This window comes from Schistocerca nitens, chromosome 1, assembly GCF_023898315.1.
Source record: "Schistocerca nitens isolate TAMUIC-IGC-003100 chromosome 1, iqSchNite1.1, whole genome shotgun sequence".
Lineage (NCBI taxonomy): Eukaryota > Metazoa > Arthropoda > Insecta > Orthoptera > Acrididae > Schistocerca > Schistocerca nitens.
The window spans coordinates 415,944,900-415,969,950 of record NC_064614.1 but is presented as its reverse complement, the minus strand read 5'-3'; the positions used below and the strand labels follow the sequence as shown (position 1 = coordinate 415,969,950).

Below are 25,051 nucleotides of genomic sequence, written 5' to 3'. Positions count from 1 at the left end.
CAACTGCCAATTTTTGCACCATACAGATGTCTTTTCTAAATCATTTTGCAGTTTGTTTTGATCTTCTGTTGACTTTACTGTTTCAGGTACCAGTGCGGAAACTGTGCTCTGAGTGGTTCATCATCTGGTCCCAGGTTGTGCACACGCTATAAGTGCAACGGATTAACAATTGCTCACGAGGGGCATTTCTTACATTCGTATGCTGCATGAGTGCTGAGAGCGATTGCGCCCTCTACAGGATGACACAAGAGAAAAATGTTTCTTCTTTCCCTGTAATCTCCCGGAGTTGGTCGGTTCAAATAACTTTCACACTCTGTAAAGTCCACCTTCTTCACACAGTTATGACACTATATGGGTGCTTTGTTATTCGACGAAAGTAGATATAACAGACGCTCCACTAAGTGTCGTAATCCTCTGAGGAGTAGTACGTAGTGCCTGTGATGGGCCCAGACTGTCTTCGTCAGTCATTTCGAAACGTACATACCACCAGCACAACAGGGTATTCACAGCGTAATGGACTGTCAGACTGGCAGAAATCGGCCACAAAGCACTCACGAGCATAGAATGCACGCTTTTACGACATCCTTGGTGTGATTGGTTTGTTGGGAATTAGGCTGCGGTATTTCTGAGGCATACTTTTGTACTCGATGTTACGTCATCTACAACGGGAGATATCCTCATAGGCATTGGGGAGGCAGGTAATTGATTCTCCAACGTAAAGCATTTTAAGAAGTGAATCAACGTGCGCTGTACTTCATCAGTTAGCCTAAACAGCCGAATAAACAGACTTTTTATCAGCATTTTGTGAGTTCTGTGAACGAATAGCTTTGGTGCACACAGTCTCACAGAATCTGAAAAATAAATCAATAAGATTGTAGCCCCGAATTACATCAGGACCAACAAAATGAGAAGGTGTGTCCATTTTGTGCGGCTTAGAGACGACAGCACTGAACATATCAACATCTGCGGTTCAGAGCGCAGAACTGGCAATACATACTGGAAGACTAGAACTATGATTGCCTCAGTCCTGTTTCCCTATATTACTGGACCAGTTCTATATAATTTCTGTCATTAACGGTAATACTTCCACACTGGTAACTAATATTCGTTATAGTATATCACCAAAGAAAGTACAATATACTTAAATTACAAGCGTCACCGCTGTACTATATTTTCACAACTGTTACAGAAATTTTATTTCATTTAATAAAGCCCAGTGGACAACTGTGGCTCATTCATTAGTGTTAACTGAAAGTGCGTTCTGATAAATGCTAACGCATTAGTAATACTTTTATATGTTTGGATACCGTGTAATGTGTGAGCAGTTGTGACTGTTTGCGAGAATGATTCTATTTCATCTTGAGGTTGAAGGTCGCCCTTGTGTCTGTGTTAGCTTACCAATAAATTTGTTTTTGGATCGGTTCCGCCTTGAGCAAACACAATTTTTTCTCCTGTTTCATTTCAGCACTGATGTCACTGGCTAAGACATATACAGATTCTGAGCTCGGGTGTAGGGACAAGTGAGGAGAGGGGGGGGGGGGGGGAGCGGATAAAGACTCCCTGAATGTGGGCTGAATGACAACATAGTTTTTATATTTAACGACATTTACATCTACATCTACATGGATACTCTTCAAATCACATTTAAGTGCCTGGCAGAGGGTTCATCGAACCACCCTCACAATACTTCTTTAATATTCCAGTCTTGTACAACGCGCAGAAAAAACGAACACCTGTATCTCTCATCCGAGCGAGCTCTGATTTCCCTTATTTATGATGATCGTTTATCCCAAAGTAGGTCGGCGTCAACAAAGTATTCCCTCATTTGGAGGAGAAAGTTGGTGATCGAAATTTCGTGAGAAGATTCCGTCGCAACGAAAAACGCCTTTGTTTTAATGATGTCCACCCAAATCCTGTATCATCTCAAAGACCCTCTCTCCCCTATTTCGCGATAATACAAAACGTGTTGCCTGTCTCTGATCTTTCTCGATGTATTACGGTATATTCTCTATGTACTCCGTCAGTCCTATCTGGTAAGGATCCCACACCGGGCAGCAGTAGTCTTAAAGAGGACGGACAAACGCTGTCTCTTTAGTGGTTGGTTGGTTTTGGGGAAGGAGACCAGACAGCGTGGTCATCGGTCTCATCGGATTAGGGAAGGATGGGGAAGGAAGTCGGCCGTGCCCTTTCAGAGGAACCATCCCGGCATTTGCCTGGAGTGATTTAGGGAAATCACGGAAAACCTAAATCAGGATGGCCGGACGCGGGATTGAACCGTCGTCCTCCCGAATGCGAGTCCAGTGTCTAACCACTGCGCCACCTCGCTCGGTGTCTCTTTAGTGAATCTGTTGGGTTTTCTAAGTGTCCTGCCAATAGAACGCAGTCATTGGTTAGCCTTCCCCACAACATTTTCAATGTGTTCCTTCCAGTTTAAGTTGTTCGTGATTGTAATTCCTAGGTATTTAGTTGAATTTACGGCCTTTAGATGTGACTGATACGTCGTGTATGAGCTCACACTTTTCGTTATTTAGGGTCAACTGCCAATTTTTGCACCATTCATATATCTTTTCTAAATCATTTTGCAATTTGTTTTGATCTTTTGTTGACTTTACTAGTCGATAAACAACAGCATCATCTGCAAACAACCTAAGATGGTTGCTCAGATTGTCTCCTAAATCGTTTATATAGATAAGGAACAGCAAAGGGCCTGTAACACTACCTTGGGGAACGCCAGAAATATCTTCTGTTTTTCTCGACGGAAATGTGACCTCTCTGACAAGAAATCACGAATCCAGTCACACAACTGAAACGATATTCCGTAAGCACGTAATTTCACTACAAGCTACTTGTATCGTACAGTGTCAAAAGCCTTCTGGAAATATAGAAATACGGAATCTATTTGAAATCCCTTGTCAATAGCCCTCAACACTTCGTGTGAGTAAAGAGCTAGTTGTGCTTCACAAGAACAATGTTTTCTAAATCCATGTTGACTGTGTGTCAATAGACCGTTTTCTTTGAGGTAATTGGAAATTTGTGGTAAGGTCTTAAGGGACCAAACTGCTGTCATCGGTCCCTAAGCCTACACACTACTTACTCTAACTTATACTAACTTACGCTATGGACAACACACACACATCCATGCCCGAGGGAGGACTCGAACCTCCGACGGGGGGAGCCGCACGGACCGTGACAAAGCGCCCCAGACCGCTCGGCTAACCCGCGCGACTCACTTCGAGGTAATACATAATGTTCAAATACAATATATGTTCCAAAATCCTGCTGCATATCGACGTTAATAATATGGGTCTGTAATTTAGTGGATTACTCCTACTATCTTCCTTGAATACTGTTGTGACCTGTGCAAATGACTCTTAGAGCACTTGCTACTAGTAAATATCCATTATTACATCTTGTGGCTTTCTTCAAAGTAATATTGAATTTTCCTGCCTGTCTTTTTGATAGAGCAGGATGCGAGTTAGATTTGCGCAGACTTTTTTTTATATGCTGAAAGGCAGCTGCCTTCCCCAATCCCCATGTATACCATACAGGATGAGTCAGGAGGAAAGGTACATGCTGTAAGGGGTGATAGTATTCGTGATTCTGAACAAAAATCTTCAAATGAACATATGCCATTTTCTTAGCCGTATACGACGTACAGCTGTTTGAAAATCACGGGCGTCAGTCCCAGGTCGTTCTTCACCAGCATTCGCTCGCAAATACAACCATAGCGACGCAGTGTTGTCTCTACTAACCATTTCAATGCGCACTTGGGACTTTCGCACAGTGGGGTGACAAGTCCTGCAGGTATGTATGTTATTTATTTCACAGTACTACAGTGGTTGCACCAGTGTACTTCAGTGTTGTTACGTTTACAGTCAAAACAGTACGGGTCAGTGTAGCGAAAATTAACCAGGTCTTCACACATGCGGAGTATGGTTACATGATTTTTGTCTGTGTGTTTTGCAAAAACACTGGGAATTACAGAGTTGCTGTTTTCGAACAGGAATGACGATTTCCTAACAGCTGACTTCCGGACAGAAGAGTATTTAGTAGGATGTTTGACAGATTGCGTGATCGTTGTATGTGAACGTCCCGTTCAACAAGATCTTAAAGGAGGACACTTGAAAAGGTATAACGCAGCCTAGCTACCAGCTCTGGAAGAACTTCGGCACTGCTTGGTATTTCACAGACACTATTGATGCGCACAGTACATGAACAGGGTCTGCATCCGTATCATCGGCAAAGAGTGCGACATCTGCATGTCGGAGATTGTGCCAAACAAACGGAATTATGCAATGGATCACTGTCGATGAACGCTGTATTCCACATATTCTGTTGGCAGATGAGTCAACATTTATCCGCGACGGTGTCAACAACACGAACAAATTACAACTGTGGGCAGATGAAAATCTGCACGCTACTGTGGAAACAAAGTTTCACCGGCGTTTCTCAGTGAACGTGAGGTGCGGTATTATTGACGGTCAACTCATCGGTCCAGTCGTTTTATATAATCGTCTTAATGGAGAACGGTATCTTGATTTCCTTCAAAGTGTGTTACCAGAATACTTGTTGGATATTCCTTTTGGAAGACGACGTCGTATGTAATTGCAGCACGACGGAGCTCCTGCACATCCCGTACGGCCAGTGACACGGTACCTAAGTGAAACGTGTCCTGGTCGTTAAATTGGTCGCCGTGGAGTAATTTCTTGGCCACCGAGGTCACCCAATTTTATTAAAAAAATGGTTCAAATGGCTCTGAGCACTATGGGACTTAACATCTATGGTCATCAGTCCCCTAGAACTTAGAACTACTTAAACCTAACTAACCTAAGGACATCACACAACACCCAGCCATCACGAGGCAGAGAAAATCCCTGACCCCGCCGGGAATCGAACCCGGGAACCCGGGCGTGGGAAGCGAGAACGCTACCGCACGACCACGAGATGCGGGCCCCAATTTTATTTCATTGCGTTACTGGTTGTGAGGTTGGCTTAAGAGAGAAGTCTACAAGCGCAGAGTGGACACAGAGGAAGAACTTCTCGCTCATATTTTACGTGTATGTGCTCAGTTATAGGACTGTTCGAATGAGATCATGTCAGCAAGACAGCAGCTGTCTACAAGAGCTGCAAGGTGCTCTGCAGTTGACGGTGGACTTGGTTCAAATGGCTCTGATCACTATGGGACTTGACATCTGTGGTCATCAGTGCCCTAGAACTTAGAACTACTTAAACCTAACTAACCTAAGGACATCACACACATCCATGCCCGAGGCAGGATTCGAACCTGCGACCGTAGCGGTCTCACAGTTCCAGACTGAAGCGCCTAGAACCGCACGGCCACACGGGCCGGCGACGTATCACCTGCAATTGACTTGTCCCCATTGTTTTCATTAGGTTCCTTCGGAAACCGTTGAGACGGAAATGATCGTATGGCATTGTTGGCCGGGAGGCCCCATTCGGGGGAGTTCAGCCGCCGTATTGCAAGTCCTTTTTAGGTGACGCCACGTTGGCGACTTGCGAGTCAATGATGATGACAATGATGATGGACGCACAACACCCAGTCCCCTGCCGGGAATCGAACCCGGGCTTCCTTCGTGGTAAGCGGTAACGCTACCGCTACGCCACGAAGGCGGACTCAGAAACCGTTAAGAACGGGACAAATGTTCATAGGGCAGTTTTTTCAGAATCAATCCTCAAAGCCTGTACCTTGCCTTCTGACTCGCTCTGTATTATTACTTTAGCTAAATTTTGTTTATTGCAACTAAACTCAGGGCCCATCCTTTGGATATCTATTGTACGGTCATAATAAGTTTAGTACTCAGCTGCTCTACTATTAATAATATCCGTTTTAATCTGGCTACCATTTGGCTTCCATTGCGATTTACACGTGATTCTACACTGTTGTTGCCACACAAACACACTAAGTGACAAAACAGTTCACGGTAGCACGGTAGGCCGACATCGTACAGCCTACACGAGTGAATAAAAGAACGTACCACGGAACGTACCACACAGTGTCCATACAGGGCAGTGCCTGGAGCACCCAAGCTCGCGTGTTAGTGCAGTCCCGTGACATGCGAGCACATGAGAATGCGACAGATACATCAACGAGCACCAGCTGCGCAGCCCCCCTCTAGAGTCTGCACAAAGTACAAAGAGGCGTCGAGGATATGAGACGCCAAATAGAAGGTACTGGCAAATACGAAAGCTCAAACTCTGCCCTTCGATATCCCCCAGTAAGGATTGGGGGGCCAAAGTGACGTGCACGTAAGCATCACTGTCCCCGTGCAACCAGCACAAGACATCGCGAACATTGAGGTTTTTTTTTTTTTAAACCTCCACAGCACGCTCTTAGCGCCCAGTGGCACAGATAGCAATGTGCATACAACTGGTTCACACGAATTCCGCAACTTTTACCAGGTCGGTTCAAGAACTCCGCAGCTTGCTTTGCCTAAAATTGATCTTATTGCTATTACCCGAACTCGGTAACTAGCAGCAGAATTCTGATTTAGCCTTGACCACTCCCCGAAATGTTAGTAAGTTATATTATTGGAACAGAGAAATGCTGTGCTAAAGATTAACATTACATTTTTACTACACATTTTATCTAAATGCCCAACTGACAGAGATGACGAGAAAGTGCCCACGTGAAAGAAATTGTAGTAACGAGCACTCACTGAAAGTACTTTTATTCAGGTGATAAACGAACGATAATATTTACGCTTTGTATAAAACACATTTAAAAATACAATCTATCCATTTCACCATTTTGCCTTCGTACAATTTTGAAATGGACGAATCCTTGTTTTTATTTGGTTTTCTTGAAGTTTTTGTACGGAACCAGAACCGGTATTATTTAACCAGCTACAAGAGTCTGTAATCTTCTCGAGTTACTTACAAAAGTGTAACATGCAGAGTGATCCGACTCAAACAAAGAGTTAAAACGAGACTGAAACCCGTCGCACGTATTTGTCGTTTTCCCAAGCGCAGAGGACTCCTCTGCCAAATAAAAGAATATAAAAATGCATTTTCCTCATCAGTAGCATTGTCTGTGAGAGTGAACTGTGCCGATTACGAATATTCATGCATGATACTCATAGATTATAAAAGTGCATGAATGAAACCGTTTCCCTTTTTGACACTTGGTGTCCTTTATTTTTTATTGCGTTTGTTACCGATTCCTTGGCGATCTGTTGTAATAAAAATGGATCATGAATTTATTTCCAATGTGTGTAGACAAAAAATGATCATTTCTCAGTGTAAAAATTTTGACATACTTCTTCTTGTTCGATCATCTCCAACCGTATTGACCAGTAGATTTCGGTTTCCCATGATGTCTGATTGTAAATTTTTTAATTGTCTGGCTCCTTTCATTACTCATGACGTTTACACCATTCTCCACCTTCATTGTCACTACCCTATATAACTAACAACACTTTGCAGATACTAACTTTCTCGGCACTAGACACAGCACTACTATGCTCTCCTTTGCCGCCAGCTGCAAGCTACCAGGCCAAAGGTGACGTTGCCGGACCCACCTATTTGGCTGAATACCCTGTTTCCTACCTGAAGGAAAAGCTGCAGAATGCGGGTAGGGGTATTAGAGGACCCGCCCTTGGAGTTCACGTCTGCCTCAAACACCAAGAAGAGATTTAAAAACAATGAAAAAATTCGAGAACACAACAGACACCGGAATAACGATAGAATTTGCATCAGACACTAATATACACTGCTGGCCACCGTAAATGCAATTCCAAGAAAGACAAGAGGTAGCACAACAAAATTTATTTTGTAGATAACATGTTGACCAAGTATCAAATGATTACGTTTACAGACGTCTGTGACATGTGGTTCCTGCCAGAATCAGTAGCCAGAGTAGCCGCCATTGTTGGAGATCACTGCTGCCACACGTCTCGGCATTGAGTCAAAGAGACGTTGGATGTGTTCCTGGGATACAGCAGCCCAAGCAGCTTCCACACGTTGCCAAAGATCATCTGGTGTGGCAGCTGGGGAAGTAATCTGGGTCACTCGTTGAGCAACCATGGACCACATGTTTTCTATCGGCGAAAGATCCGGAGAGCGAGCCGGCAAGGGAAGCAATTCAATCTGGTTATTGACGAAGAACCTTTGGACAATGCATGCCACGTGTGGTCGCGCATAATCCTGTTGAAATATGGCTGCGGCCGAGCCCTGAAGGTAAGGAAGGACAACTGGCTCCAGCACCTCGGATATGTAGCGCCGGCTATTTAAAGTACCGGCAATGCGTACTAGAGGCGTGCGAGAGTAATATCCAATACCGCCCCATACCATAATACCCGGTGCAAGACTAGTGTGGCGGTGCATAATGCAGCTGTCCAGCATCCTCTCTCCACGGTGTCTCCACACTCGAATCCGACCGTCGTGGTGCTGCAGACAGAAGCGTGCCTCGTCAGTAAAGACAACGTCATTCCATTCTGCCGTCCACATCCGTGTGTCATCACACCATTGGCGACGGAGACGTCTGTGGTTCTGCGTCAATGGTAGACGAAGCAATGGACGTCTTGCGGACAGACCACTCTGCTGTAAACGGCGTCGAATGGTACGCGCAGACACTGGATGATGCGTTACAGACGCAATGTGCTGTGCTATGGTTCGGTATGTCACTGAGCGATCCGTCACTGCCATGCGCACAATTTGCCTATCAGCACGTGCAGTGGTGCACCGAGGTGAATGCGATCGACCACGTCGGTCCGTCGTACCCTCCTGCATCCAACGGTCACATATCCGCATTACAGTTGTTTGGTTTCGTCCAACACGACTAGCGATTTCTCTGTATGATAATCCACAATCTCGGTAAGCCACTATCCTTCCTCTGTCGAACTCGGATACTTGATCAAAAGATGTTCGCTGTTGTCTACGAGGCATAACTGATCGTCTTGTGAAACAACCACAAGGTAAACACACGTGCCGAACATACACTCGTCGAAATCGCCAAGCCTTAAATGGCGCTATAAGGTGGCGCCACAGGCGCGCGTGATGTGCGTCTGCGCTGAAATTCTAATCAGTTGCATATCTCATCGCTGCAAACTCATGGTGTAAATTTCACTTGATTCGGATGCTTCCTTCAGGGTGTTGCATTTACGGTGGCCAGCAGTGTAGAAAAACCATAGACGCCATAGCACACAGAAGTCCAGTGACAGTTAGCAAATGATTACCTGTAGAACGGATAGAAGTTAATGGTTCCTGATACGATCAGAAAAAAAGGTATTTGTTCTAAAACTTGATGTCTGATGACTGAAGACAAGTTCGCGCGAAAATGTAAATCTAAATCCGTTCGAACCAGCGATGAAAAGAACCGCAGCAGCAGCTGGATACGCTAAGTCAATTAAGGCTTGCTCAGTTAACAGTTGCGTCGAACACCTGTGAACAGCATTAACATTCGTCAACAAGGCTGCAGTCTGTTGCTTCAAAGCTAAACTCTGGCCACCTTAGAACTGACTTTGTTGAGTGCTGAAGAGCGCCTCGTGTAGGAAATACACTACTGGCCATTAAAATTGCTACACCAAGAAGAAACGCATATGATGACGGGTATTCATTGGACAAATATATTGTTCTAGAACTGACATGTGATTACATTTTCACACAATTTGGGTGCATAGATCCTGAGGAATCAGTATCCAGAACAACCATCTCTGGCCGTAATAACTGACTTGATACGCCTGGGCATTGAGTCAAACAGAGCTTGGATCGCGTGTACAGGTACAGCTGCTCCTGCAGCTTCAACACGATACCACTGTTCATCAAGAGTAGTGACTGGCGTATTGTGACGAGCCAGTTGCTCGACCACCATTGACCAGACGTTTTCAATTGGTGAGAGATCTGGAGAATGTGCTGGCCAGGGCAGCAGTCGAACATTTTCTGTATCCAGAAAGGCCGGCACAGGACCTGCAACATGCTGTCGTGCATTATCCTGCTGCAATGTAGGGTTTTGCAGGGATCGAGTGAATGGTAGATACCATCACGCCGGGTGATACGCCAGTGTGGCGATGACGAATACACGCTTCAAATGTGCGTTCACCGTGATGTCGCCAAACACCGATGCGACCATCATGATGCTGTAAACGGATTCATCCGAAAAAATGACGGTTTGCCATTCGTGCACCCAGGTTCGTCATTGAGTACTCCATCGCAGGTGCTCCTGTCTGTGATGCAGCATCAAGGGTAGCTGCAGCCATGGTCTCCGAGCTGATAGTCCATGCTGCTGCAAAAGTCGTCGAACTATTCGTGCAGATGGTTGTTGTCTTGCAAACGTCCCCATCTGTTGACTCAGGTATCGAGACGTGGCTGCACGATCCGTTACAGCCATTCGGATAAGATGCCTGTCATCTCGACTGCTAGTGATACGAGGCCGTTGGGATCCAGAACGGCGTTCCGTATTACCCTCCTGAACCCACCGATTCCATATTCTGCTAACAGTCATTGGATCTCGACCAACGCGAGCAGCAATGTCGCGATACGATAAACTGCAATCGTGACAGGCTACAATCTGACCTTTATCAAAGTCGGAAACGTGATGGTACGCATTTCTCCTCCTTACACGAGACATCACAACAACGTTTCACCAGGCAACGCCGGTCAACTGCTGTTTCTGTGTGAGAAATCGGTTGGAAACTTTCCTCATGTCAGCACGTTGTAGGGATCGCCACCGGTGCCAATTTTAAGTGAATGCTCTGAAAAGCTAATCATTAGAATATCACAGCATCTTCTTCCTGTCGGTTAAATTTCGCGTCTGTAGCACGTCATCTTCGTGGTGTAGCAATTTTAATGGCCAGTAGTGCAGTTATACGGTGTTCTGTGCACGAAGAAAGATGGACAGCTAACTGCTGGTATCGACGTCAGTCCAAAGTGCCATTAATCGCTGCACAGGAACCAGAGAGCACGAGGTCTGGTTAGTATTCCCAATTTCTAAATGCAGACGAAGTTTTGACTGAGAGTCGATATAGATTTACCTTGGTGAGGTCATCGTTGAACCACGCTTCAGTATAGCCTACTTCGTCTGCGTCCAGCTTGAAGTTCCATAGGCCGTCCAGAGGCCTCACCTCCCTGGACTCGGATTCCCTGGGATACAGCACGCCACTTTTCGCGACTGGCGCCACTGCAGCTGTAGTCAGCAACAGACAGAACCTCCACATCCCGGACATGGCGGCCTGTGAATAAGATGGTCAAAAACAAAAATTAACGTTTCTTCAGTATTTGGGACATGAAGCACATTTACATCAAGGGATGTCAGAAGTTAGATACTTTGAAATGAAAGGAAAGTGATGCGTCATCAAAATTTCCTTTTTTAGAGCTCCGTACCTCAACCGGTAAGAGCGGTAGCCTCATAGAGTCACTTCGTTATCCGCCTGTCTGCCTGTCTGACCGACTGTTCAAATCCCATTTTCTCAGGATAGGGTAGACTTACCAAGTTGAAATTTACGTCATACATTAGCGTCTATGGTCTCTTGGCGGTATAATAAACGTTAGCTTCAAAGACAGTGCCATCAACATTTATGTCACACTTGTTGGTACTCGCAAACTCATTCATTAAAACCTATAGGATTCTTCCCGTTGATCTAGAATCATGAAATTTGGCAGGGAGCAATGTTTCGCAGTGCAACCAAAGAAAAAATCCGAAAATTGTTAATTTGCAATTATATCGCATGAAAAAATATTTCGTTAGTCATATGATACCCGACTTCAAACTTGAAATTAAAACATTCTCGAAAGTCTTTGAATGCCTGGGAGCAATATCTTGCCATTATCAATGTCGATAACAGGCAAAAATCGTCGAGATCCTTGATTGCCGGATAGGATGAACTGTGTATTACGTAATTAAATTTGTACGGAACCTTCAGTGCATGAGTGCTGCTTACACCTGGACAATTTTTGTTTTCAGTATGACAGAAAAATATTTTAATCACACAAAAAAAAAAATTCGAGTAGTCTAACGGATTCTTCCATCACTTCTACAAGTCTGCTGTTATATGAGGGCTGTAAGTATCCGACCCTTTTTTTATCATTGACACCAACAATGCTATGGGGCGGTGTACACACTATGTTTGTAGGCATACGTAGTGTGCATGTCTGATTTTTTTTCAAGACAGCGGAAACAACCAGTCTCTGCTAGCCGTTGGAAAGTGAATACATATAAGTGGTAGTCGTCGGATTTTGTTTTGTGGGCAACAGACAAAGTGGGACAATATCGTTTCATCAAATTTTGTTTTAAGATTCGCGATTCTCAAGTTGAAACATCCCACAAGATTCGACAAGTGAGCAATAAAGGGGTGGTACAACCGCTTCAAAGATGGCCGCTCATCAGTGAAGAATGAAGCACGTTCCTATAGGCCCTGAACATCCAGAAATGAGGTTGTTATAGATCATGTAAAGACCCTGGCAGTATAGGGTAGACGAATAATGGTCAGATAACTTGCAGACGAGATTAAAATTAGTATTCCAACCATTCATTCCATTTTAACGGAACATTTGGACCTAAGAAGGATCTCAGCAAACTTTGTGTCAAAGTTGCTGACATCTGGGCAGAAGCAACTTCGTTCGGAGATCGAATAGGTCATACTGGATACTGTGAACAGTAATCACAACTTTCTTGACATAGTGATCACTGGTCATGAGTCCTATTTCATTGTGGGGTCATGAGTCCTAGTTCATTTGGTTACGACACAGATACGAAGTTCTAGTCATCTCAATGGAAGCATCCATCATCCTCGAGACACAAAAGAGCGACGTAGGCCTGCAGCAACGCGAAACTCATGCTGACCATGTTTTTTACTCCAATGGCGTGGCCCATCATGAGTAAGTTCCAGTAGGTATTAGTGTTAATATAGAGTACTACCAACAAATTCTGCGTCACTTTCGTAAAGTAATGAGACACAAAAGGCCGGATTTGTGGGCAGCGAGCAATTGGCACCTTTGCCACGCTAACGTAACCGTTCATCGTTCTCAATTAATTCAGAACTTTTTGGCCAAACACAACACGACTGTGGTCTGTCAGCTTCCCTATTCGTCCGACCTAGTACCGAGTGACCCTGAACTGAAAAAGTCTCTGAAAGAAGCAGATTTCAGAACAGGAAAGACGTTATGCAGAATTCGACGGAGCAGCTGCGCACCATACCGAACGATGATTTCAGAGATGTTTTCAGCAGCGGCAGCAGCATTGGGAGAGATGCGTAGCAGCTGTAGGGGTCTACTTTGAAGGTGACTGGTGCCAAACGATTCTATCTGAATAAAGACAGATTTCATAAGTAATAGTCGGATACTTTTCGAACAGCCCTCCTACGTGTGGACCGTGGGTGATTCTGAAATTCACATAAGAGTGAATAAATTCTTGAATTGCCTCGGAAAACGTTTACGTACCATGCCCTAGACTCATCAAAAATTTGCAGAGATGCTTTGTGAACATAGATGGAGCTTGATAAGCGATAATTTGACTGGCTCTCGAGTTATTTAATATAATAATAATTCATTTTCCTCATTTTGAGATTGAGAGCAATGAAAATCAGGTAACGTCCCTGTATTTTGACATTGTGGAATATTCTCACTTGCTATTCCATTATTTATTGTTTATTGCTCGCTTGTTAGGATGTGAGGCCGGTGGAGAAGAAAACCAATGGGGACATCGAGACAACGTTAGAAGACACGAGAAAAGCAAACCTCTCCTTCTGTCTGGCCAGGGAAGAAGAAAGCGTGCTACAACTTTTCATCATGAATTTTCAATGTAGACCTCCACATGCAGCAATTCGCAAAAAACCACTTGCGCTGTTAGCGTGTCCGAAACAGTAATCTGTTACGGCACGAACATTCCGTACCTCAACCTAATTAGTTAAGTAGTTCGGCAGTGGGGTAAGATGCCGCTACACACCTAATTTGCTAACAAATGGAGAGTGACAGTAGCTTGTTCAAGGTTTGTGAGTACACGGGCAAACTAAAGAGGTATGTGGATAAGTGTTGTAAAGTGCTGTAACGATTAAGGAAGTGAAATGTATAGAAGATAAGAAGTTTTAGCCTGACAAAATATGGTAAAAATTCGTCTTTGTCAGTTTGCATAACTAGAGTTTAAAAAATTGTTATGAGAAGGATAATGTGAGGGTAGAATTAACAATACAGTGACAGAATTATTTTTCTCAACCCTAAGACGAAACCATTCCTAATTACTTTAATACAGGTCTCACATTATCGTAGTGCAATGATGACGAGAAAATATTTGAGCAAATTGGGAAAACAATATAGAGGGTACACTTTCAAAAACAATGTCCTAGGCAAAACCGACATTGTACCTGCGTATATCACAAGGCAGTGTAAAGTTTAGTAACTCCATTACACTGGCAGAATACAACCAGCGCTTCATTCTGGTAACACCCAAAGGACACTCAAGTTAACAGCAAAATCAGAGTCCAGACGTGATGAAGTGTCTTGAACAAAAAACCTACATAGTTATCATCAGAAATATCGATAACACGAATCAATACCGAGCTTATGCTTAGAAAGGGACATATATTCCCATGCAGATTTCACAACAGAACTGAGGCCTTATTGACAACAGGAGTAATTTGTTGAATTACAAACCTATATCACTGACATAGATTTGCAGTCAGATTTTGGAACATTACAAAATACCTAGAAGAAAATGATGTCCTGATGCACATCTAGCACGGATTCAGAAAATGTAGTTCTTGTGATACACCGCTGGCTCTTTATTCACACAAACTAATGAGTGCTATCGACAAGGCTCTCAAATTGATTCCACATTTGTAGATTTCCAGAAGGCTTTTGACATCATTCCTCACAAGGGGTTTCTAATCAAATTCCGCGCCTATGGGGTATCGTTGCAGTTGTGCGACTGGATTTGTGATTTCCTGTCAGAAAGGTCACAGTTCGTAATAATTGACGGGAAATCATCAAGTGAGGCAGATATGTTATCTGGCGCTCCCCAAGAAAATGTTTAACCGCTACGCTGCTTTTAATTTACACAACAAATTTAGGAGACAGTCTCAGCACGTCTCTTACATTTCTTGTAGGTGATGCCTTCCTTTAGGATCTAGTAAAGTCATCAGAAGATCAAAACCAATTCCCATATGATTAATATAAAATTCATGTATGGTGCGAAAAGTGGGAATTGACTGTGAATAATAAAAAATGCGACGTCCTGTACATGAGTGTTAAAAGAAAACTTTAAACGTCGGTTATGAGATAAATCTCATAAATTTAAAGATTGTCGATTCATCTAAATAACTACAGATTACAATTACGAACAATTTAAATTGGAACCATGGCACAGAAAATGTGGTAGGGAAGGCGAACCTGTAGAACAGTTAGCAGATGTAACAAATCTACTGGCCGGCCGGTGTGGCCGAGCGGTTCTAGGCGCTTCAGTCTGGAACCGCGCGACCGCTACGGTAGCAGGTTCGAATCATGCCTCGGGCATCGATGTGTGTGATGTCCTTAGGTTAGTTAGGTTTAAGTAGTTCTAAGTTCTAGGCGACTGATGACCTCAGATGTTAAGTGCCATAGTGCTCAGAGTCATTTGGACCATTTTTGAATAAATCTACTAAAGACACTGCCTACATTTCAATGTTATTTATAATCCGTCTTGATTGCCAAAATGTTTATTCACACGACCGGTTTCGGTTCCTCTAGAACCATCTTCAGATCTGAAATTTCGGTTACAGGAGTAACCCGTTCACACACAGCAATCAAGATGGGTTATAAAAAACATTGTAAAACCAGTGACTGCGGTATCCCATCAGACATTATATCTGTTTTTGCAAAAACTGCCTACATTTAGCTTGTCCGTCCTCTGCTGGAGTTCTGCTGCGCAATGTGGGTTATTTACTGGGTAGGATTGACAGAGGACATCGAGAAAGTTGAAAGAAGTAATCATCTTGTGGTGTTGCAGTTCTTCTTGTTATGTCCGTGCTTGTTACGAAAATAGGACGAGGAGTTCCTTCTTATGCAAGACACCTTTCTAGGTGAAAGAAAACGGAAAAAAGGTGTCTTGCATGAGTCGGAACTCGTCGTCCTAGTTCAAAGAAGGGCAGCTCGTTTTGAATTATTGCGAAATGGGGGAAATTGGGGAGAGAGTGTCACGAATGTGATAAGCAAATTGAGGTGGTAAAAAAAAAAAGGGGGGGTTCTGAAGATGCGGCAAGAGGGCAAGACGGGCCTCGGGGCATCTTTGAGAAAACGGAGTTCACAACTAACGTCAAGATAGCACTCATACACTACTGGCCATTAAAATTGCTACACCACGAAGATGACGTGCTACAGACGCGAAATTTACCCGACAGGAAGAGGATGCTGTGATGTGCAAATAATTAGCTTTTCAGAGCATTCACACAAGGTTGGCGCCGGTGGCGATACCTACAACGTTCTGACATGAAGAAAGTTTCCAACCGATTTCTCATACACAAACAGCAGTTGACCGGCGTTGCCTGGTGAAACGTTGTTGTGATTCCTCGTGTAAGGAGGAGAAATGCGTACCATCACGGTTCCGACTTTAAAGGTCGGATTGTAGCCTGTCGCGATTGCTGTTTATCGTATCGCGACATTGCTGCTCGCGTTGGTCGAGATCCAATGACTGTTAGCAGAATATGGAATCGGTGGGTTCAGGAGGGTAATACGGAACGCCGTTCTGGATCCCAACCGCCTCGTATCAATAGCAGTCGAGATGGCAGGCATCTTATCCGCATGGCTGTAACGGATCGTGCAGGCACGTCTCGATCCCTGAGTCAACAGATAGGGACGTTTGCAAGACAACAACCATCTGCACGATTAGTTCGACGACGTTTGCAGCAGCATGGACTATCAGTTCGGAGACCATGGCTGCGGTTACCCTTGACGCTGCATCACAGGCAGGAGCGCCTGCGATGCTGTACTCAACGACGAACCTGGGTGCACGAATGGCATAACGTCATTTTTTCGGATGAATCCCGGTTCTGTTTACAGCATCATGATGGTCGCATCCATGTTTGGCGACATCGCGGTGAACGCACATTGGAAGCGTGTATTCGTCACCACCATACCAGCGTATCACCCGGCGTGATGGTATGGGGTGCCATTGGTCACACGTCTCGGTCACCTCTTGTTCACACTGACGGCACTTTGAACAGTGGACGTTACATTTCAGATGTGTTACGACCCGTGGCTCTACCCCTCATTCGATCCCTGCGAAACCCTACATTGCAGCAGGATAATGTACGACAGCATGTTGCAGGTCCTGTACGGGCCTTTCTGGACACAGAAAATGTTCGACCGCTGCCCTGGCCAGCTCATTCTCCAGATCTCTCACCGATTGAAAACGTCTGGTCAATGGTGGCCGAGCAACTGGCTCGTCACAATACGTCAGTCACTACTCTTGATGAACTGTGGTATCTTGTTGAAGCTGCATGGGCAGCTGTACCTGTACACGCCATCCAAGCTCTGTTTGACTCAATGCCCAGGCGTATCAAGGCCGTTATTATGGCCAGAGGTGGTTGTTCTAGGTACTGATTTCTCAGGATTTATGCACCCAAATTGCGTGAAAATGTAATCACATGTCAGTTCTAGAATAATATATTTGTCCAATGAATACCCGTTTATCATCTGCATTGCTTCTTGATGTAGCAATTGTAATGGCCAGTGGTGTAGTTAGATGCAGATCAGGAAGAAATCAGATCGGCAGAAAAGAACCGAATACCACTGAGAAAGAAGCCGCTTCTTCTGGGATCAGCAAGATGGAAATGGCATACCAGCTGACTAGAGTTACAACAAACGATCCATATTGTTTAAAGCTAGGCGCACGTGAACGATTTTTCAATCGACTGATCAAAAATCAGCCAATAAAGAAATTGTAGCACATTGAAAGATGGCTGAATAAGTCACCTTTCATTTCTGCCAGCGTGATACTAATTATCACGTATAAGTTGCACAGTTGACTTTTCTGTGTCTGATCGGTTGGCAAGAGTATACGCAGGGTGTAAATATAGCACGCAGACAGGATGAATGCAAGCCCTCAGCGGGTCTCCTTCTAACCAATAAACCGCCGTCTCTGACACTGAGGTAGAACAAGCTTTCATTAGAAGACACAATAGACCTTCACCGTTACCTCCAATGAACTCTCACTTGACACCACTAAAGTCGCAAATGGCGGTGGTTGGGGTCAGTGGAACGGACCTACAGGATGTCTGGCTCGGAGTTGGGGCCGCGCGGGGTTAGCTGAGCGGTCTGAGGCGCTGCAGTCATGGACTGTGTGGCTGGTCCCGGCAGAGGTTTGAGTCCTGGCATGGGTGTGGGTGTTTGTCCTTAGGATAATTTAGGTTAAGTAGTGTGTAAGCTTAGGGACTGATGACCTTAGCAGTTAAGTCCCATAAGATTTCACACACATTTGAACATTTTTTCGGGGTTGGGCTTGAAGTAATCGATTTGTAACAGTTCCTTGCATCGCTGTGGTGCCAACTGCTACTCAAATTGCTGCTGCAGACCCAATCGGTGTACCAGAGCCATATGCCGAAACGATGATCTTCCCTCTCGGCACTGCCACTTGGTTGTCGGGAGTGACTGCACATTCTCGTGCGCTCCGCTGCCAACAGTCAAGTACAGTGGCTACAATCCTGCCAAGTCTTTCTACAATATCCCAGAAGGAGCATCCAGCTTCTCGTAGCCCTAATACACGACCTCGTTCAAACTCAGTGAGGTGCCAACAGTGGCGTCATTGTCACCTTAAAGGCATTCTGGTCTAACATCGACTCACCACGTTCAATCTCAAGGGTGAGAAACGCTCACGACCGTTACATTGCGTATTTTAAGCTAACATTCAAACGTGGAAACACACCTGCCAGCTTTCGTTTATGTCGCACAACTCCTTGGTGTTGCGATTTTCTTCCGTACGTGTGTTTACAACTATTGTGAACCACTTGTGAAGCGTTTGTTGCAGGAATACGAGTGGTGGCTCTCCTTAAACCCGGGAAGGACCCGGAGTCTCCGAAGAGCTATCGACCCATAACCCTTCTCTGCCACCTGTTTAAACTCTATGAAAGATTGATCCTCAACAGAATAGAGAAGATCGTTGATTCGAAGCTAATTCCACACCAAGCAGGGTTTAGACCTGGAAAGTCCTGTACCAGTCAAATTCTGGCATTGACGGAACATATCCAGGATGGGTTTGAGAATAAACTAATCACCGGGCTGGCACTAGTCGACCTAAGTTCCGCCTATGATACAGTAGATCACCGGACACTACTGCATAAAACCTACGAGACCCTGAAAGACTACCACCTAGTCAAGATAATCGAATCCCTGCTCCAAAATAGACAGTTCTTCGTAATGCTTGAGGGGAAAAAGAGTCGATGGCGGAATCAGAAAAATGGGCTCGCCCAAGGGAGCGTGTTGGCGCCAATCCTATTCAACATATATACAAATGACCAACCAACTCTAGACAAAACCAAAACTTTTGTATATGCAGACGACCTGGCAATAACAGTTCAAGGCAACAGGTTTGAAGCCATCGAGGAGAAACTAGAAACCGCCCTTTCTACAATCTCAACCTACTACAAAAAGAATTCTCTAAAACCCAATCCCTCCGAAACTCAAGTGAGTGCATTCCATCTGAACTCGAGGGAGGCAAAGTACAGGCTCAATGTTACCTGGGATGGGACATTACTAGAACACACAGATACTCCCACCTACCTTGGCGTCGTGCTGGACAGAACATTGACATACAAATATCATTGCGAAAAAACACGTAAAAAAGTAGAAGCACGAAAGTCCCTAATAAGAAAGCTGTCCAATAGCAAATGGGGTGCAAAACCTACCGTGGTCAGAACTTCAGCCCAAGCTTTGTGCTTCTCAACTGCCGAATATGCCTGCCCGGTATGGTGCAGATCCGCCCACGCAAAAAAGATAGATATTAGCTTCAATGAAACATGCAGGATAGTGACAGGCTACATGAAACTAACCCCCATAGAAAATCTTCACAGGGCCGCAGGTTTCAAAAAACCTGACTCACGTAGGAAAGCCCATGAACATACCGAGAAGCTAAAACAAACCTTTGATGCCCGTCACTCAATATTTGGCCTAGAGTGTGGCCCCAGCAGACTCAAATCCAGACGCCGTTTCCTAAGTTGCGCCTTAGATGAGCCCCCCCATCTACTATCCACTAAGAGAGGACCCACCAAGCGGCGTTCAAAATGGCTCTGAGCACTATGGGACTCAACATCTTCGGTCATAAGTCCCCTAGAACTTAGAACTACTTAAACCTAACTAACCTAAGGACATCACACACACCCATGCCCGAGGCAGGATTCGAACCTGCGACCGTAGCAGTCCCGCGGTTCCGGACTGCAGCGCACCAAGCGGCGTTTCTGGTGATTGGAAAACCTGGAGAATGCTTAACCGCATCAGAACTGGGGTGGCTCCTGTGAAATCTAATCTGATCAAATGGGGTTTGTTGGACGAAAATGACATGGAACATCTTCTACAATGCCCTGCCTGCCCCCACAGATGCACCCTCGACGATCTATGGCTGCCTAAAGAAGAAGCATTGGACATTGTCCAATACTGAGCAAACAAATTTTAGTTTCCGGACACGAAAAAGTAAGTAAAGTAAGCAGGAATACCGGTACCCAAGAAACAATTTTCTACAGGAATGTGAACTACCAAACATTTGAAGTGTGTGATCGCAGTTCTTCATACTGCCTACTGAACTGACCTTTCACTTGTCTTGCACGTATTACTTGATCTACCCGATATTTTATGCGTCGTTTCTTTTGTCTCCATTTTATAAGAAGAGCGCAAACGCACGAAACCATTTCGAAGTTGGTGCTTATATCAGCATTGAACCAGTCAATAAATCTATCTTGCGCCCGCACAGTTATCGACCAGTTTACAAAAGCTCAGTGCTTGCTATCGGCCAAATAAAACTGGCCGCTCGAAACATCGTTCACACGCGCTTGGTCTAACACGAGCCTCAGACACCGTTGTGTCGTCATTCAGTCTGCGGCCCTGGTACTCAGCAAACTGCCTCATAACAAATTAGAAAGGTCTGGGCGACAATTTAGAAGCCAAGGAAGATCTTAATGGATATTCTTTTATTTTTTTAAATGAATACATCGCCATTTGACTGTATTGTTGTTTATTTAATTATCTGAAAAATGTTTTTGTTGAATACGACGTGCTCCCGCTATTATTTATTTCTCTTTTTACAAGAGGATGATTATTTTTCTTAATTTATGGCCAATTTTGAGCTTGATGCCCTTAAATATATTAATGTCATACACTGAATCACTTGAAAATGGCATAAAAGGCCGAAACCTGGGTCGTAATTAAACAAACAAGAATACAGTCAAATGGCGGTGTGTTCATTTAAAAATTATTGTATGACTGTTGCTCAGCAACTTCAAAAACTGGTTAATGGATATTCTTAGGCCCCTTAAGAGTTTAGAACACAGCTTAACAATAAACTATACTCTCATGCGGAAAAGGTGCAGATTCTATGCAACAAAGAAAAATTTCATTCTGTGGACACATGACACGAATGAGCCTAAAAGGCTGATCATACGTGTACTGACCATTTTCTGGGCAAAAAACACCAAGGGCCCTTGGTTCACAGAGGTTCAGTGGCGTCTTCAAGATGTGACGGTCACAAACGGAAACATTCTCAATCACGATCTATTGAAGAAGAAACTTGGACACACACCAGCATTTCCAAGAAAAGCCATATTTGAAATCTGGCTGAAGGAAGAGAGGAGGCTCACAGAAAACGAATGAAAGGCTACTGGGTGCAAGTCAAATCTCAAAGAAAACCACTGTTTAAATAACGTGGCCCACAGATGCTCGAAACGAAAGAATAAGAAGAGCAGAAGTCTCTCAAATCAGTTGCTGATATATTTCATGTGAGACAACAAAGCGAATTTGCAACAATTTACTTTAGGAACTGCAACGATAAAAAAGTTGCAATTTTCAACTTTAGTTGTGGGGAGTTACAACACTGATTTAAGAAAAACCTTTTCTTGTCGTCATTTCTGTGAGCATATAATATAAGAGGAGATATAGAACAGTTAATTAAACAACAGTTTTAATGACAAAACCGCGAAGTTCATAGCTGCTTTACTAACATTACAAAAACAGACGTTGCCCAAGTATATATTTATTCCAATGTACTATTAGTCAGCCACCTCCTCCCCCTCCCTGTCCATCTTGGTCTTCCATCCTCTCTGCATTCTCCTGCACCCTCTCTGTCCATCTCCACCTGCCCTTCTGGCCATCTGAAGCAGATGGCTCCTTTCCCCTCTGCCCAACTCCTGCTCCCCCCTCTAATTCCGTCTCTTCCACTTCCCTTTCTTTGTCCCTCTCCTGCTCCCTCATCTTTCAGTCCACATCCTCCCCATTTCTCTGTCCATCTCCTCCTTCCCCCTATAGCTATTCACGTAATCCTGCCTCCTCTGTCTGTCCATCTCCTTCTCTTTCCTTTCTCTGTCCGTCTCCTCCACTCCTCCCTCTCTGCCCATTTCCCTCTCCCCGCCTCTCTGTCCATCTTCTCTACCTCCCCTATCTGTGTCCATCTCCTCCTTGCTCCTTGCTCCTCTCTGTCCATCTCCTCCTTCAGCCTCCTCTCTCCACATTATCTCCCCCACCCCAATAGAGAGCTGGTGGTTCTTACCCCCACCGAATTTCTTTTCAGATAATAAGATTAGATGGGTAGATCACATAACTAATGAGGAGGTATTGAATAGAACTGAGGAGAAGAGGAATTTGTGGCACAACTTGACTAGAAGAAGGGACCGGTTGGTAGGATATGTTCTGAGGCATCAAGGGATCACAAATTTAGCATTGGAGGGCAGCGTGGAGGGTAAAAATCGTAGAGGGAGACCAAGAGATGAATACACTAAGCAGATTCAGAAGGATGTAGGTTGCAGAAAGTACTGGGAGAGGAAGAAGCTTGCACAGGATAGGGTAGCATGGAGAGCTGAGTCAAACCAGTCTCAGGACTGAAGACCACAACAACAACAACAAGTAATATGTGTACCAAGTTTGATTGGAATCGATCCAGGGGTTTAGGAGGGGTCTATTACCCGTGGCTTTGTCCACATACGCACGTGTCACGATGTACTTCATATGTATTTAATATAATTCACACATTTTTGTACACGTATTTCACATGTATCTCTAGCGAATTTCGCCCTGCAGCTTCATTTTCATGCAGTTCAATGTTTATGACGTAGTATCTCCTGAACTGTGGGTCATACAATAATATAATTTTGCAGGAACATCTGTGAAACATGTTGCTAACAGAGTTAGTGGTAACGCAGTAATAAATTAGAACGCCATGATTCATGCGGCAATTTTACTGCACGAACAGCAAAAATCTAGTACGCGATCACCTTTCTTCCTTTCGTTATTCTGCAGGGGTTGCCAGCGAGAAAAAAATTCGTAAAGGCTTGAAATTGTGTGTAATGTTTGTTGCAAGTCACTAAGTGCTCTCATTCTCAAATATTGGATGAATAAATTACGGATATTCGCGCGTCCTGTGCTGCACTGCTATTTCACCGCCACCCCTCTGATAGGTAGGTGTTCTGACCCCCACAGCGCCGGCCGGAGTGGCCGAGAGGTTCTAAGCGCTACAGTCTGGAACCGCGCGACCGCTGCGGTCGCAAGTTCGAGTCCTGCTTCGGGCATGGATGTGTGTTATGTCGCTAGGTTAGTTAGGTTTAAGTAGTTCTAAGTCCTAGGGGACTCATGACCTCAGAAGTTAAGTCCCATAGTGCTCAGAGCCATTTGAACCATTTTTTTCTTACCCCCACAGCAATTCTTTCCAGACAGTAAGTGATACGTGTGCACTTTTAGTTGAAATCGGACCAGTGGTTTGGCAAGAGCTGTGGAACGTACATACATCCATTTTATGTATGGATTTGGATTACAGTGTGGCTCAAATGGCTCTGAGCACTATGGGACTCAACTTCTGAGGTCATTAGTCTCCTAGAACTTAGAACTACTTAAACCTAACTAACCTAAGGACATCACACACATCCATGCCCGAGGCAGGATTCGAACCTGCGACCGTAGCGGTCTCGCGGTTCCGAACTGCAGCGCCCAGAACAGCACGGCCACTTCGGCCGGCTGATTACAGTGTGGCATCTCGTCGATAACCCAGCTATTAGATATGGCGCACTAGCTCAGTTGGACACGTATAGGACAACAAACTAGTGTTTTGATCACTGAACTGAGATGTTGGATAGTCTGATACATGATAAAAATGGAAATGCCGTGTGGCTGGGGCCTCCCGTCGGGTAGACCGTTCGCCTGGTGCAAGTCTTTCGATTTGACGCCACTTCGGTGACTTCTGTGTCGATGGGATAAAGCGATGATGATAAGGACAACACAACACCAAGTCCCTGAGCGGAGAAAATCTCCGACCCAGCCGGGAATCGAACCCGGACCGTTAGGTATGACATTCCGTCACGCTGACCACTCAGTTAACAGCATGATAGAGGAGATTTGTCTAATGACTAGTGCATTCAGGCGATACATGGCGTTATCCGGCGTCGTACTACTTTGTATGCAGCTTCTGCACATTATGTTGATAGTTGCAACAGTATCGGGTCATGGCGCAGCGTGCGTGCCGCAGAGGACAGCGAACGCGCTTCTCAGCAGGAGTCGATACGTACCCTGACCGCCGACACTGCAGCCACCACCCACGCGGGCATCTCTCTCTTTGCTCTCCTTCGTAGCAGCCTCCCTCACGGCGTACAGGCCGCAGACGGAGTGCAACTGACACAAACATCCGGCGACTACACCTCATTGGTCTATTCGAAACGTCGCAGGCGCGCGTTTCGTTAGCGAGCCTTTAACAGACGCCCGGGCGTCACGTGACTCGCGCCGACGCTGAGTCAAGCCCCCACGCATAGCTGTGAGCAGGCCAGCTGTTAGGTCATCGCAGGCGGGACTGCAAGGTACACCGCGACTGCGGCACGTGCGCCAAGACGCGCCGCGCTTACGCAGTGAATAGATTTGAAAGCGGAGAAACGCCGTAAGCGATAAGGAT

At 44.9% G+C, this 25,051-nt stretch overlaps 1 protein-coding gene across 1 annotated transcript in view; it reads right to left on the bottom strand.

The window, feature by feature from the left end:
• The window catches only part of LOC126249947 (beta-glucuronidase-like), a 154,319-nt gene extending 129,531 nt beyond the window's left edge, over positions 1 to 24,788 (bottom strand). Inside the window, exons 1-2 of the mRNA XM_049951519.1 lie at positions 24,675 to 24,788; positions 10,989 to 11,186 (exon numbers count right to left, since the gene is read on the bottom strand). Of these exons, the coding sequence (XP_049807476.1) occupies positions 10,989 to 11,186; positions 24,675 to 24,713 (237 nt within the window). The 5' untranslated portion in view covers positions 24,714 to 24,788. The remainder of the gene's footprint in view (positions 1 to 10,988; positions 11,187 to 24,674) is intronic.
• Positions 24,789 to 25,051: the final 263 nt, after the last annotated feature.